This window comes from Nymphalis io, chromosome 5, assembly GCF_905147045.1.
Source record: "Nymphalis io chromosome 5, ilAglIoxx1.1, whole genome shotgun sequence".
Classification (NCBI taxonomy): Eukaryota; Metazoa; Arthropoda; class Insecta; order Lepidoptera; family Nymphalidae; genus Nymphalis; species Nymphalis io.
Window position 1 is genome coordinate 11557815 of NC_065892.1, and position 16410 is coordinate 11574224.

At 33.7% G+C, this 16410-nt stretch overlaps 2 protein-coding genes across 4 annotated transcripts in view; one reads left to right on the forward strand and one right to left on the reverse strand.

Moving 5' to 3' along the window:
* The first annotated feature begins 342 nt into the window (after positions 1 to 342).
* Positions 343 to 4360, forward strand: LOC126768687 (spermatogenesis-associated protein 6). Of its 2 annotated transcripts, XM_050486944.1 has the most exons (7): positions 343 to 622; positions 773 to 956; positions 1027 to 1196; positions 1500 to 1669; positions 2111 to 2224; positions 2772 to 2915; positions 4025 to 4360. In XM_050486944.1, the coding sequence occupies exons 1-7, from the start codon at positions 578 to 580 to the stop codon at positions 4218 to 4220; spliced, it is 1023 nt and encodes a 340-aa protein (XP_050342901.1). In that variant the 5' UTR covers positions 343 to 577; the 3' UTR covers positions 4221 to 4360. The 2 variants fall into 2 exon arrangements, with proteins under 2 accessions (XP_050342901.1, XP_050342902.1); XM_050486945.1 differs by lacking the exon at positions 2772 to 2915 and having other exon boundaries at positions 351 to 622.
* A 97-nt stretch (positions 4361 to 4457) lies between these two features.
* Positions 4458 to 16410, reverse strand: part of LOC126768621 (ATP-binding cassette sub-family G member 8) — a 40675-nt gene continuing 28722 nt past the window's right edge. The window contains exons 2-19 of one of the 2 annotated variants that reach the window (XR_007669249.1): positions 14255 to 14332; positions 13390 to 13517; positions 12464 to 12595; positions 12193 to 12333; positions 11974 to 12118; positions 11686 to 11870; positions 10902 to 11052; positions 10432 to 10587; positions 9947 to 10138; positions 9406 to 9675; positions 9149 to 9266; positions 8615 to 8795; positions 8241 to 8364; positions 7567 to 7731; positions 7280 to 7400; positions 6845 to 7128; positions 5443 to 6332; positions 4458 to 5152 (exon numbers count right to left, since the gene is read on the reverse strand). Coding sequence is in view for 1 of the 2 variants with exons in the window: in XM_050486817.1 (XP_050342774.1) it covers positions 6075 to 6332; positions 6845 to 7128; positions 7280 to 7400; positions 7567 to 7731; positions 8241 to 8364; positions 8615 to 8795; positions 9149 to 9266; positions 9406 to 9675; positions 9947 to 10138; positions 10432 to 10587; positions 10902 to 11052; positions 11686 to 11870; positions 11974 to 12118; positions 12193 to 12333; positions 12464 to 12595; positions 13390 to 13508 (2742 nt within the window). In the remaining variant the exon portion in view is untranslated. Of the gene's footprint in view, positions 6333 to 6844; positions 7129 to 7279; positions 7401 to 7566; positions 7732 to 8240; positions 8365 to 8614; positions 8796 to 9148; positions 9267 to 9405; positions 9676 to 9946; positions 10139 to 10431; positions 10588 to 10901; positions 11053 to 11685; positions 11871 to 11973; positions 12119 to 12192; positions 12334 to 12463; positions 12596 to 13389; positions 13518 to 14254; positions 14333 to 16410 lie in introns of both variants that reach the window. The other variant, XM_050486817.1, reaches the window with a different exon arrangement.

Below are 16410 nucleotides of genomic sequence, written 5' to 3' on the forward strand. Positions count from 1 at the left end.
ATTATACTAAAAATTAATATGACTAAATTAAGCGCTGTCTGACTTAAAGGTTACCACGACATGTGTTCAACCAAATCAGAAAGAATTATATTAATATTAGTTTCTATCATAGATCATCAAAGAATTAATAATAACTAATGATACAAGATAAGAGATCTTTCCTCGTCGGTAGTCTGCTTTATAATTACAATAAAATTTAAATGTTGTACAACTAGATGCATATTATGCAGTTTCTACTTCGTATATTTTTTCTACAGGCAATACTGTTTCTATGGAAACCGCTTGGCAATACAAAACGATTTTGTCATGATAAATCAATCAATCAAACTTCAAAGGGTTATCAGTTCGTTTACAATTCTTGATATATAAAGATTTTTTAAATTTTAACGTGTTTTTTTTTTAAGTTTACGCTTATTTATACACAGAAAACTTATGTGGTCAATAAAGCATTTCGATAATCAGTAAATATTTATTAGTGAAACTATTTCATTAATAAATATCGATCTGATATCTTAAAATGAGACATGTTTACTTTTACTTAATATTCTTTAAAATATAAGTGATATGATTCTTGAATATGCCTAAAATAATAGAACTAACGATTGAAATAGAAGTCCAAAAAGTAAGACATTAATGTGTATAGTTTTGAAGTTGTTCTTAATTTTACAACTGTTTTAAACGAAAGTGGCGCAATGCTACACTATTTATAGACTTTTTTTATTTATGTTTTTATTAAAAATAACTTATAAGTTTTGAAATTCCAATAATCCAGGTATCGTGTCCTGGAGTGTGGCTTTGTCAAGATGGACGTGTATCACTCACTGTACTTGCTCTGGGCACAAGTTATCACACTTGTTTGCTACCACCAGTCTTTCCCCTTTCTTTTAAGGATATATTTTACTTTCGTAAGAGATTTCAAGAGAGCTGCGCTCTTAACAACATTTGCTGTTTGTTGAGTTAGTATTTTTAGTTCTATCATTTTTATTATTTGTAATACTTTTAGCAAATAATTCAAATAATTTTCAGAGGGCGAAACAATATATTGTGAACTAGTGCAATGGTGTGATGATTGTTCCACTGATGACTGTGTTATATTAGCTCAGTATCTTGGAGCATTGAATGATGTGCTGTTCCCACCGAACATGTGTTCAGCAGATGGTGTAGATCTTCTTATGAGGAGGTCAAAGGACTTTCCTGTAAATATGATAAATATAACACTTATATAAAGAGAAAATAAAAATTGTAGTCTATTTTTTTTTATAGTTACCTAATATAATTTCTGAATTATTTTGCTACACAATACTGAAGTGTAGCTAAGGAAGAATTTAAAGAATTTAAATTAAGAAATTAACTAAGACTTGAAATTGAAATTCCAAAAAGTATACATATTAATTGTGAATGAGATATCCAATCTTATTGTATCATATAATAAATTTTTATTCCTTGACAAAATATTATTCCCAATAATACGTTTGTGGTTTTACATTTCCTTTTTGCAGGGTATTCTGTCTCCAAAAATTGAGATCGCTACAAAAGTCCGAATAGATGAAATATGGAATCAACAAGAACATAATATGTTTAATAAAGGGAAACCATGCCATTGCAATCCACTATCAGATGTTGAGAAAACTCGACAGAAACAAGTATGTCACTCTGCACAATACCACAGGTATTATTGATAATGATGATATCCTCCTAATAGATTTAGATTAGGGGCGCCAATATCAACAGAGACTACCAATTTTGTAGATTTTATAATGCACATGTACGTGCGCAAACAGCAGCGAACTCCCTATTCAATTAGTTGGCAATGTGACACAACTGCTTATTTCAAGTCTACAAAATGCTACTGAGATTTGTCATAAGAATTTCTCGACAAGAAGAACAATACCTTTTTAATACAACAACCCCCCGGGTTTGAAGCCAGGAGCTTGGGATTATAAGCTAAGCCAATAGATCAACGAGTCAGTAAATATACTATACTAGGTACACGACTAGTTCGAGTTTGGCGGTAGAACAGCTAAAGAGTGGACAGTCAAAAAGATTTTCCCACCTATCACTTAATAAAATGGCAACATACATACATATATACATACAATTCTCATTTCAGAATTAAATGCAATAAGACAAGAAGATCTCGATCCAGATCGCAGTCTGGTGGATCGAGATCATGCTGTAGTCTGGATCCTAAGGACAACGTCAACTCATCATGTCGATGCCCAAAGTAAGTAGTCTACTATAAGTACTTTCTGAGATTATGCTAAAATTTACCGGGATTTTATTAGAAACTACAGTCCAATAAAAAGTTATTGCGTTTTTCTGACAAAGAATCTCAGTAGCAGCCCGGAGTCTGGAAGTTGGCAGTGTGGATTTCCGTGCTTCGGAAAGCACGTAAAGCCGTTGTTCCTGCACCTGAACTTTTTTCGGTCATTTCGGATTGCCGTCTTATCGGATTATGAGGAGGAGTGAGTGCGTCTGTGTTTGTGCATACACTTGTGCACAATAATATGTCATGCGCAGTTGGCTAATCACTCTTAAGATTGGCTAACTTGACCTATTTCATCGAGGACATCGATTATTATACCGCTAAAATTCTCTACTATATATTACTTCCGGCAGGAAGAATGGGTAAACCATAAACAAAGGAATTAACACCCTCGATCCCGAAGTTAGCGGCGCATGTACGTTTTAAGGAAAAGCTCATCAATATTTCTGTTGCTGGTTACTTCTCACATTGTATTTTAAAACTTCTTAATTTCTCCAAACCCCAGTCCCGTATCCAAATCCCGTGTATCGTTGTCTCCGAACGCGTTGCGTCCCTCGCGCCGCGAGTACGCGGTGTACGCACTCACCACTAGTAAAGCTGGCTGGAAAGAACATGGCTCCCAAAACTTTGGCGTGTTTGATGATAAACGGTGGATTGCTTAACTTTTTAGTAATGCTAAATTTTAATTATATTTAATGAAATAGAACGTTTCTAAATTAAAATTTACATGTTAATAAAATATTATATTTTTGTGATGATGAATGTATAGTAGATTTAAGTAAAATATAAATTAGTCCGCTTTTTAGATGGTTAGCATCAGTAACCGTAAACCGTAACAGCCTGTGAATGTCCCACTGCTGGGCTAAAGGCCTCCTCTCCTCTTTTTGAGGAGAAGGTTTGGAGCTTATTCCACCACGCTGCTCCAATGCGGGTTGGTAGAATTCACATGTGGCAGAACTTCAGTGAAATTAAACACATGCAGGTTTCCTCACGATGTTTTCCTTCACCGTAAAGCACGAGATGAATTATAATCACAAATTAAGCACATGAAAATTCAGTGGTGCTTGCCCGGGTTTGAACCCACGATCATCGGTTAAGATTCACGCGTTCTTACCACAGGGCCATCTCGGCTTATGCATTAGCATCAGTATGATGGGTTTATTTAGATCTGACGTATAGTAGAGCAAGTAATTAGCTTTGCCGACTTATATTTACTCATTTAAAAACCACATTATCTTATTTATTTATTTTCGTTAAAAAAATATTTAACATAATACAAGCAGAACACGCAGTCGAGATGGCCCAGTGGTAAGAACGCGTGAATCTTAACCGATGAACGTGGGTTCAAAACCGGGCAAGCACCTCTGAATTTTCATGTGCTTAATTTCTGTTTATAATTCATCTCGTGCTTTTGGGTGAAGGAAAACATCGTGAGGAAACCTGCATGTGTCTAATTTCATCGAAATTCTGCCACATGTGTATTCCACCAACCCGCATTGGAGCAGCGTGGTGGAATAAGCTCCAAACCTTCTCCTCAAATAGGGAGAGGAGGCCTTAGCCCAGCAGTGGGACATTTACAGGCTGTTACTTTACAAGCAGAACACAAAGTTATTAAAATTTTAGGCGACGTTTTTTTAAAGTTGCAGACTGTTGTTTTATTAGTACGTTTTTTTTTTATTTCATTGAGTATTACGACCTTAATGGTAGTTGCTTAAAACAAGTTGCACAGATCCATAAAAAAAAAAAAACAATTTTCAGAATCAGTGAACGCGAAACAGAAATAGCAAACGAGGATAGACTACAAAAGTTGATACTTGAAAGTCGATTTATTGAGCAAGAAAACGTCAACAGCCACGACACTCAATACTGCAAGCAATACACGAAAGTGACTCCCTGCGTTTGTGAAATTTGCAAGAGATATCATGAATTATTTCATAGCAATAAAGATAGTTGACCATTAATTTATAGAGTTTAACAACTTTTTTTAATGTTCTTAGACTAAAAAAAAACTTAATATTATGAATTTAGAAAAATTAACTTTTTAAATTATTTAATAAATTATTTGTTTAATGTAGTGTATTAATTGTTTAGATGTGAATGTTATTTTTATATTAAAATCATGAATTAAATATTACAACTTGTTATATCGATTCATATAAACTTTGTTAAGTATGTTGAGCAAATAAAACCATTTTACACTGTTACATCTATCTTTATTTGACATTTCTCAATCATTCTAAGCAAAGGTAACTTAACAATATTTTCTAATATTATGGCTCCTCGTTCATAATCTTATTTAAGTACTTTTTCTATCAAAAAGTTTTATTCATAAATTAATGAATAATTGACTTTATGATTAAACTTACAAAAATCACTGGAATCAAAATAAAAAAATAGATGTTAATAAAAAAAATAGGCATCAATCATTTTGTGAGCATTATCCAACGGCAGTGTTAAAAATTGATATTTTTCTAAATATAAATTCTATCTCACAATGCATCGTAGACTTATTATTAAAGATAAATTTAAATCATGCTTTCCCGCCTAAATTATTATATTCCTGATCGCAGTATATATTTGATGCAGAGTTGAAGCAGAAGACAAATTAAGATTACAATTCTGACTAATTGCATTTGAAATATCTAATAATCGAAAAACTTTTTTAATTAAACCTATCATCATTTGTTAAAATATCAGTGAGAAAAATTAAACCAATCAAATTTAGTAAAAAAAAGTAAAAAGTTTTCATGTCTTCATAATATGTTGTACATGTTCTTATTTGAAACAGTACAACATATTAAAGAAGAATAAATGACAGTTATGGTGAAAATTTCATCTTATCCATTATAAGATGTACAGTAAGAGCATTATAGAGATAGGCTTAATCTTTTTTTTTTATAGAATAGGAAGGCGGACGAGCATATGGGCCACCTGATGGTAAGTGGTAACCAACGCTCTTAGACATTAGCATTGTAAGAAATGTCAACCATCGCTTACATATCCAATGCGCCACCAACCTTGGGAACTAAGATTTTATGTCCCTTGTGCCTGTAATTACACTGGCTCACTCACCCTTCAAACCGGAACACAACAATATCAAGTATTGCTGTTTTGCGGTAGAATATCTGATGAGTGGGTGGTACCTACCCAGACGAGCTTGCACAAAGCCCTACCACCAGTATAATTTCATACCTTACCCATTAAACGGTAAATAGAAAGCCAATTAAAAGTAGGCTATAGATTTCCGACCTAGTATCTTTTTATAATATAAGGTATATAAAAAAACTTAGGCCTAAAATTGTGATATAAGTCTTAAATTAAGTAGACACCATTTATCTTATAGTACATAGATTTTATACAACATCATTATGAATTAAATAAGGCAAACTTAACCTGCGTTTATTAAAGGACGGAAGACATCGTAATATTCAGCCTTCTTCATTGAATTATATCTAAAATTTAAATTCTTTTGTTAGTAATAATATCTTTTGTACATTTATTATAATTATTTTAAAATTAATTATTACCTAATTGCATTGAATTTTCCAATCAAGCTTACCTTACAAAAATCTCCTTTTTTTAAACATACAACATGCTATACATATTTAAGTATTAAGGCAAAATATCTTTGATGCAATATAAAAGGAGAAATGCAATAAAACTGTGACAATGTTACACACATCGAAATCTTATGACACTAGTTCAATAATATATATAATTGATTATTGATAGTAAAGAATAAATCACTAACACATAATTTAGCACCAAACATGGCGAAAAATACAAATAAAATTAAGCACCGACATTTTTAAGGCGTATTGACAGTTACTTTATGACCTCGTCTAGAGGCTCTTTCCTTGGTTTTGACATATTTCGTGCAATCAAAGACAAAAGCAAACATGGCGACTAGAGCGAAAACAGCGTAGAAAATAGCTAAAGCAATCAAAAAACTATCTTCTGTCCATTCCCAGATGTTGTTAGACCTCAGGTATTCATAATTTGATAAAACTTGTGTACCGTTTGGCGGAGGACATGGAGATTGCACTATGATGTCTAAATGCTGCCTCTGTAATGATGCATTTAATAATACAGTAACAAGATAAATAAAAGCAATGAATAATAAAAAAGACCTTAGAACCTAATTTTAGTATAATAGTAATATAATTGTCAACTTGAGTCACTTTGTGTTTAAAATGCATGGTTAACAAAAATTCATTTCCGTTATTTCGACAAAAGCATACAAACAAAAGCTTATCTTGATGTGATGTCCTCTTAACTGATTTCGACCGTGCGCCCATTCTCATGGAAGAATTGATTAGCGAAGTTGTTTAGAACTCCGCTAATGAATTCAGGTGCAGGATGGCTTACGTGGACTCAAAGGCACGGAATTGTAAACACTGACAACTTCCAGTCTGCTACTGAGGCATTTTTGACAAAAATACCAATAACTTTTTATTAGACCAATGATTTGTCAAACCTCGGAATTCACTAGACCAATGAGGTAGTCAGTCAGACCGAAATCGGCCACGAGGTCATCAATATCAGTTTATTATTACAAATAACTTTAAAGAAACAAACCTGTTTATTAGTGCATCTTAAATCTTTACTAATACTGCTTCTCAATGCGACTTCACTCAATTCCCGTCTCAGAATCTCCGGTAGCGTCCATTTTGACGGGGACACGTATTCTAACCATTTGACATAGTATGGTAGATCTTGTTGGTGTAACATTACTCCATTTACAAGAGTGGTGAGAAACAGACAGAAACCAGACAGAATTGACGCGGTTTTTTGCATCGGTATTAAAAATATAGCCGCTCGACACAGCATTTGTATGCTTATTAAATATAACAGCATATACCCTGGAAAATCAACAATAATATTCTAAGCCAATCCAATACACAAATTTGTTTTTGAATAGTAACGCTATTGAGCATATCATAAAAAGCAAAGCTATAATCAATAGTTCATTACAATTATATTGAATTTCGCTGTAACAAAATGAACGTTTACCTAAATAAATATAGAAGCCGTCGAAAGATCCAAGTGACTGTGCATACAAGCCGCTCATAGCATAGCTCGGAACCAAATATGCCAACCACGTCAGTATGGCCGACCAAACTTCCAAAAATTGCTGAAAATCAAAATTGTAACAGTAGGTAATAGTAATATAATAAATCGTAGAATTTTTGTGCTCGTTTAAGCTCATTTCAAGTAATAGTGGATGTGTCTCAGTTATTTCACAGCTTTATATTTTATATACATGTATCTAATGTTGAATAGATATAAAGGTGTCTCACATCGACCAGCACGAAGACGGTGCGCGAGTAGAGGCCGACGGCGACGTCGCGCTCCACGTGCGCGCGCGCCGCGCCCGCCTCGCGCGCGCTCAGCCACAGCAGCGCGGGCCACGCGCACACGCACATCACGCTGTAGTGGTAGCCCACGCGGTCGTGCTGGCTCAGCTGGGGGCACGAGACGTGGGCCGGTGTTATGACGAGCACACAGTATTATGTAAGGAACGACTAATGCTCCTTACGGTGCCCTTATACAATGGTTACAATAATTCCTTAGGCAAAATAAAATAAAAACACTTAAAGAGATCGCTCTATCTTTTCATCCCGGCTAAAATTGCTTTTTTCAATTTAAAATAAGATTCTTATAATATAATACGATAAATATATAAAAAAATATTAATTATTTTGAAGTTCATTGGATTGTTTAATAAATGCAATAATTGCATACTTTTTTAGTACAGCTTAAAAACTATTTGATGTACAACATAAAACACATTATATTTGAACCCGTAACCTAGTGAGAAATAATTAAGTTAATTAAATAAAATGTATTGTTTATTAAGCATTAGGTCATGCAATAAATTAAAAACATAATCTGCTCAAATCTTATCAAAACCTGTTTATTATAAATTATATTAATAAGTCAAGCTGAATTATTAATGGACATTGTTTTGTACCTTTGCATCTGTTGACGGTAGGTCCCAGAAAATAGTGCCAGTGATAAGAGACATGACGGCTGCTATTAATATTCGAGTTATAACGTTCGACAATGTCGTCATTTGCGTGTACAGCAAACTTTTTCTGAAATAAGAAAATAAAATTAGAAATAAAATTTATTTTATATATATAAAGGTTTTGAAAGGTAATATACCTATATTTTATTCTATCTTTGACTTTTTCTATATTTGAGAACGACTACATAGATACTCATCTGTGACTAAGGTTCTTTGGCGCACTATTAACTGTATTTGTTACGTGTAAAAATCTGCTAAGTCCATGCAGTTTGCAAAGAATTAAGAACGATTATTTTTTTGTGTCGTATTGTACTAACTCGATGAGCGCGAAGGCCTGCAGGAGTACGTTAGGGCGGGCGGCGGGCGCGGGGAGCGGCACGGGCGGCGGCGGCTCGGGAGCGCTCTGCGCGCCCGCGAACACGCCCGCCAGCGCCTCGATGCGGCCCGACGACTCCAGCATGGCGGCGGCGGACAGATCGTCTAGCGTCACTAGGTCCACTGTCAACAATTTATACTTTTATTTCGATATTGTTTTTTGATGTTGGGAATTGTAGCATAGCACTCAAGCTTATTTAGTTTCCATTTTTGCATTTTTTTACATAACAAAATTAAAAAAAATTAGAATGTTTTTATTACTGTTATAACTAATTCTTTTATTAGCATATCTAATATTGTTAACGAGTGTTTTAACCAATATTTATTAATTAGTTAGTATTAATTGTAGGTATGTGTAGTTGTAAATAACATGTTACATAAAATTAAGCTAAATGTTCTAAACTACAAAAGGAAGTTTATTATTAATTAAACGTAAAAAAACACAGGAAACCTTAAAAGTAAAATGTTTTACATACGATAGTAATCAGAGGGGTTCTTGAAAGCGGGACATGGGTAATCAATGGAGGCAAAATATGGCAACATGTCTCTTCTATAACCGCTAAACATCGTACGGCCGGCTGAGATTAAAACTACCTGAAATATTAAAAGTTGTTGAATATATAATGATTTTCTATAACAAACGAACGATTTATTATATTACGTCTGGTAAATTTAAACACCCGTCTTAGTATTTAAATAATTATGTATACTGTATATAATTTTTTTAACTTACTTTAGTGAGCATAGCGAATATTTCATAGGTAGGCGGATGCAAGGACATAATAACAACACGGCCTGAACTCGCCCAGTTCCTCAAATACTCCACTAAGAAAAAGGTATCGAAAATGTCCATTTCTTTCGTAGGTTGATCGAGAATTAATATCGCCATATCGAGTAGTAATTGACAAGCGACATTCAAGCGACGGATCTCAGAACGAGTTAGACGAACAACATTTGTGTCGCGTACTTGTTCTAATCCTAACTCTTCTATCAAGAGATTTATCTGAAATAAAATTTGGGTATACGTTAAATGTGTCTTTATTAAATCAGAGTAGTTTTAGTGTAGAATAGAGCAAGCCACCTCATATCGTAAGCTGTACACAATTTGGACGTAATAAAAAATAATTAAAACTTAACATCACTTGTAGCTTGAAAATATGCATTTTGTTTACTGGTTAAATTATTATGTATATATGTCCATTAAAAATAACGATTTCTAATTACTAAGTATTTTGTCAAGTATGAGACAGATATTAAAGAAGACGTGAAGTTACCCGATCCCTGTCGTCCATCTTCATTTGGTTGTGGTTGTGCCTGGGGCGGCGCAGTGCGGCGTGGAAGCGCAGCGTGTGCTCCACCGTCATGGCCGCGCACAGCGACGTGTCGCTGCGCACGTACGCCGACACGCGCCGCAGGGTGGACGACGCCACCGCCTGACCGTTCAGCACTATGTCGCCCGACAGTTTCTGTGGTAGTGACTTGTTAAAACATCTGGCGAGAGAGTCTCTCCCCGCAACTCATAATATATTACAATACATCTACGCTTTATGACATTTACATATTATACATTTTATATATTATCTTCCTGAAAATTTATCGATCGATAACTATGTACCTAATATTGTTAATATCTATATACCTAGTATTTAAAGTGTATTGAATTATAATTTGAGAACCTTTTGAGTTTCAGGGAAAGAAAAGGTTATCAAGTGATAATCAAATATATGTTACTTAATATGAAGTATATTTGAATACTCGCCTTTCTAGCGCCTGCTAAAACATCCAGCAAACCAGTGGCTTCTTGCTGCGATGTTGCCAAAACTGCTAAAATTTCTCCAGATTTTACTTCAAAACTTAATCCTGACACGAGTAATGTCGATTTGTTCTCAGGTGATGTTATTTCTAAATTGTTTACCTGTATACATTAAAAAAATCTCAATTTATTTAACTTCTAGGCATGAAAGGGTTGGTAAAAATTTACTCTTCTTTTCATAGGATTATTGTCCGAAAAAAGTCTATTGATTTGTCATTTAATGTGATTTTTATAAGCTTCTATTTAGCTTCATATTTTAGTATATATGAATCAAGTCTTGTAACTGAATTTTAACCCAACCGATTGAGCTGAAATTTTGCACAATTTTTTATCTAGGCATAATACAATCTAGTATTGCAAATTGTGCAAACAAATACATCATAAGAAATTTAGGTCTTTGTTTCACTTATACTCACGTAATAATTAGGATAGATGTACGCGGAATGCGTGTAGCCGTCTAGATGGTCTCCAGGTCGTAAAGTGGAATGCTTTCGTGATTGCGCTATCGACATGTGACTTCCAGCTTTTGACATTCGTCCGCCGAGGTGAGAGGATGGCATGAGGTAGCTAAAGTAACATAAAAATTTATTCTGATTTTAGTGATTGTCTTGACTTCTTATCTGTAGAATCAACCATCCTACGTGTAAAATTATGACTGAAGTGTACTTTTAAAATATTTTTTCGATTATTATTTTTTGTTAGTGTATATACGATCACAACTAATCCAAACCTATGCTAGTATGGGTTTACCCGTTCTATTGACTAGGCCATATCGGATCGTTGAATGAAAAATAATGAATAATTTTGATTTAAGCTGAGCAACCATATCAAAATCATAAAATTACTCGGTGACACTTGAGTAAATTTTAATGTCATCAATTGAGAAGCGTAATGCAAACCTATTCCAGTTAGAGACGGATTAGAGATAATCAAACCTTAGATAAACATAGCCATGCGATTTGCTAATATTTATGTTATGCACTACAGCACTTCTGATCGTATCATTATTTATAATAAACACTTATCCGTTTAACTACTTATAAAATGATTTATTGCTTATTATTTACTCACTTTTCCTTTTAAATTTTACTTTCAAAGTAATGGTTAATGTTCAAGAATTCAAAGTCTCGACCAAATTTATCAATATAATTCAATTTAATGTCAAATTTATTTATTTGTCTTTATAAGTCATATGCTTACCTTTGATGGTCGTTGTCTGGTACAAAATCCGCAACACTGTTCCTTCTATTATACGATCGGGTGGGCTTGGAGTCGATTCCTAACAAGTTTGCTTCACTGATTGATTTATGTCTTGAGTTGCTCCAATGTGACTCCCCACGTATGCCGGCCTGTTGCATTGCGACCAAAGGAACCCCAGTGGCGTGCTGTATCAAGAATATGCATCGTTCTTGTTTATTTTTACCAAAATACTTACATTCGACAAATTTGTACGTATTCTATCTTATACTAAAGGTGTTGTAAGTTTACCTGATACGAAGTGTGAAGATTTTGCATTCTGAAGTCAGGGTCAGAACGATATTTACGGCTATATTTATAATTAGTTGAAGTTTCGTTGTCCGAGCTATCGTAGCCAGACGATGTTTCACGCACACCGCGGGTCTGTCTTTGTATTCTGAAAAAAATACTTAATATATATCTATTTACAACGTTTTAAATAAATATCAAAAATATCTGCAAGGTAATTACCTCGGAACAGATTTCATGCCACTTCCAATAGATGTTTTTGGTTTCGGAGTTCCAGAACGTTGAGAGCCATTGTGGTTAGGCGGAAATACACGGGGCAAACCGAACTTAAGGTATGTGTACATATTAGAACCGAGAGCTGATCTGCAAAAATGAAATAAACGTTTAGCTTTTTATTTCATGTTTACAAACTTGAAAATAGCTTCAACTACACAACAACTATAAAAATGGTAATTAGTAGATTATTTTGTATTATATTGATTTAAACACTTACTTGGGTCCATATCTAGGGTGAGAAAGGATGGATTGAACTGTTGTATCACGGAGCTGGAAATTTCCATATGGCAGAGGACTTTTGTCAGTGCTACCGAGAGCACTGTCAGTGAAATCGGAATTTAGGTTTTGCCTGAAAATAATAAACAATGAATATTACGTCACATATTTTTTCGATTATGAACAACGGAGTTTTCATCAAATACCACAAAAAAGCTTGGAATAATGTATAAGGTTAAGCGGTACTTCACGCTAGATCAGCTCTTCATATTCGAAATTTTATAGAGTACCGCGTTCTTCTCTGGATAGCTACGCTAAATACAATGCTTGAAGTATTTGATTCGGTGTATCGTCGCTTCAGGAGTTACTATAGCGAAATCAAACGTTCGAACATCGTCGCAAAGCTGCAAGCCATGTATAATATGGATTATTACTTGGATTACTTTGTGCGAGCCCGTTTAGGTAGGAACCACCCGGCTCATGACTTATTTTACCGATAAGCGGCCATAGTATTGTTATAGGCAAAGTATTGTTGTGAGTGACTGACTTAAAGGGTGAGTGAACCAGTGTAATTACAGGCACAAGGAACATAACTTTTTAGCTGGCAAGGTCGATGGCGTATTGGCGATGGTAAGGAATGTATAATTTTTATTAACGCCAATATCTATGATCTGTAGTGACCACGTACCATCAAGTCTCCCATTTTCCTACTTGTTACAAATAACAAAATTCTTAGGCATAGGTATTTTCTGAACCTCGTTTCCGAGACCTTACAACACATACCATTCCAATCTGATATGATCGCGGTCGAAAAGAAAATGTAAGCTCATTTAAAATGAAAAATCTTTCATTTAAATTAAGTAAACATTTGATATTAATAACTTTTTGTTAGAATAAATATAGATATTTAAATATAAATTTTCTAACCTGTAAATAGACCAAGCATGTAAATCTTCAGAGTGCATTCCTCGTGGATCATGCATCATGGGGTTAGAGGGCACAGAATAGCGCCGCTCACCTCCCAAGCCTAGCGCAGACTGCGACATTGCCTGTCACTAAAATAAAGTAACACATTATAATTGCGAATAAAGATCATTGAAGTCATTTATGATCGTTAAATCGACATTAGATTTTTATGTATAATTTTATTACACGAATTGGAACTAAATGTTTCAACCTTCAAGTTATTAAGAAATAGCATAGCATATTTTGATTATTAAAAAAACGCTTAATAGGTGTTTGTATGATTCAATTAAGATAATGGATACCTTTATAGCATCCGGAAATATTTTTTAACCGATTTTCGATTTAAATAAAATACTTTTTGTCTATAACTATTTAAGTAAATGTGGATTGGTAGGATGTTTTTTTAAAGTCAACTTATATACAAGACTAGTAAATAGGCTAGTAAAAATTATTAGTAAAATGTATTTATACTTTACTACAAATGATGTAAAGAACACAACACAACAAAGTTACAGAAATAAATGTAATGCAGAGAGAGAGTATTGATTAAAACCGATAAGAGGAGAGGAGACAGTTAACCACCGACGAAATACCAGACGAAAGACCTAAGTAACTAAATACCTACTAGTAACTCTTTTGCATTATCGACGAATAGGTATGAGCAAAACCAGTCGCTCCAGTAGCATTAGAAGGAATCGTATAATTGACAAGCATATTTTTATTTTTTGTTCGCTGTTATTTTAAAGAGAACATTGTCGCTAGATATCGTATCGGCCATGTCTATGAATCATGTTTATTGAGAAAATGTGTTAGTGTAGTCGCTTACCTCTGTCATCGTGAAAACATCAGACAATATTCTGCGAAGTCATGTCTCCGCATTTTAAACTCCAATGCTTCATATCATCTGCAAAAAAACGAATTAGTTTGAAATATTTATAGATTACTCAATAATACCAAAACTTTTATTAAACTTTATGAATTAAAAATAAAGTCTTATCCATCAAAACAATTAATATACAAAAGACATATTTATTAATCCTTTAAGTAGTATTAACATAGGGCCTTTATTTGAGTGTTTAATTTCGTATATAAATGACCTTTCGTTGTTATTTCAAAATAAACCTAATCTGTGTCATATCCTTTGTATGACATTGAGTAGGTATCTAAAACTGTCTGGTCGGATGTAACGTCATAGAAGTACTGACAGAACGTTATATTAATTATAAAAGCCGAAATGGCCTAGTGGTTAGAACGCGTGAATCTTAACCGATGATCGTGTGTTCAAACCCAGGCAAGCACCACTGAATTTTCATTTGCTGAATTTGTGTTTATAATTCATCTCGTGCTTGACGGTGGAGGAAAACATGGAAACCTGCATTTGTCTAATTTCATTGAAATTGTGCCACATGTGTATTCTACCATCTCGCATTGGAGTAGCGTAGTGAAATAAGTTCCAAACCTTCTCCTCAAAAGGGAGAGGAGGCCTTAGCCCTGTAGTGGGACAGTAACAGGTTGTTACTGTACTGTACTGTTATATTTTTTATTTAAAAGCATATATATATATATATATTTAGAATGAAAATATATATCTACGATGTCATGGATGGAATTTACATAATATTAATGTATAAAATGTTCGTTAACGATTTAACTTTCTAACAGATAATAATTAACAATTTACTAAACATTTTAAGCAATGAAATCCTACTATCTCTGGTAAACTCGTTCTAGAAATTAGGGTGTGAGCAAAAATCTAAAAAAGAAACTGATAATTATATTGGATTTATGTGATTATTAGTACACACTTTACATATTAAACAAATTTATCATCACAATAACATCACAACATTATTGAAATCTAAAGTCTTGTTTCGAAAGTTCTTATTATTCGAAATTTCACTATATTTACTTTTAAACAACTTAATTTTTGATCAGTTAGTTCTTTTCGTCTTTACCTGCGCGCAAGATTTTATTCATACATTAAAAAACCCTATTTAGGTAAGTACAGATATTATTTTATTTGAAATAAATTATAGACCTAGGTTTGCAGATAATATTATATTATTGTACTTTGTGGTTTCCGCCAGGTTTGATCGGAGTTATCTTAATTCAAACCATCGTTGACATAAGAGACGACTACTCGTAAGTGATATATTTTGCATAGCCAATCCGGAATAATACAATTAGCATATGAGCCTTCACATTTCGCATCGTGGCGGACAACCAACCAATCAGATAATGATACTAATTACATTTACTCACGCATTTTATTACCTTACGCGAAATAACGTCAAATTGCATGCATGATTTTCCCGTGACATCAGTTAATGACTAGGAAAATATGTATATAAACAACGAGTAATTTAGGCCTTGAACCAGACCTTTATAAACGCTGAGACAACTCGTGAGATCGCCATTGTACTCAGGACGGGAGATTCAGATCACATGATTCACATAAAATGAAATCATAAAGAAATAACTGGCGTGAAATTAACTTCACTCAATACTTATCTAGGTAAATTCATTTATACATACTTTACAACTACAAAATTGAAGTAACTATGATATGAGAAGTGTTTTTATTATATTATTTACACCTAAACCAGAAATATATAATCAAGCAATTTACGAAGGTTATATTACATTAATAAATGGACGCAATAGAAAGAAATAAATGGACGAAAGACATAACAAAATGGATCCCTAGATACCAAATAAAGAGGAAACGAGGAAGACAGAAAACGTTGGTCTGATGACATAAAAAAACATGCAGGGTCCAATATGGCACAGAATAACTCAAACAAGAAAAGAACTGGAGGAGGCCTTCGTCTCGCAAAGACACGCCGACGCCCTATAACTATGACATATCTAATAATATAATATCAAGTTAAAATAATGCTAGTAATAATTAATGATAATGTTGTAATTGTAATAATATAATAATAATGAATTAAACTGTGTTAGCAACAGGCTCAAAAAATA

Excerpts from the sequence above, each read along its gene's own strand:
- LOC126768687 (XM_050486944.1), top strand. The coding sequence starts at position 578 with ATGCCTAAAATAATAGAACTAACGATTGAAATAGAAGTCCAAAAA. Across the intron at positions 957-1,026 it reads CAACATTTGCTGTTTGTTGA|AGGGCGAAACAATATATTGT; the intron begins GTTAGTATTTTT and ends AATAATTTTCAG. Across the intron at positions 2,916-4,024 it reads GGCGTGTTTGATGATAAACG|AATCAGTGAACGCGAAACAG; the intron begins GTGGATTGCTTA and ends AACAATTTTCAG.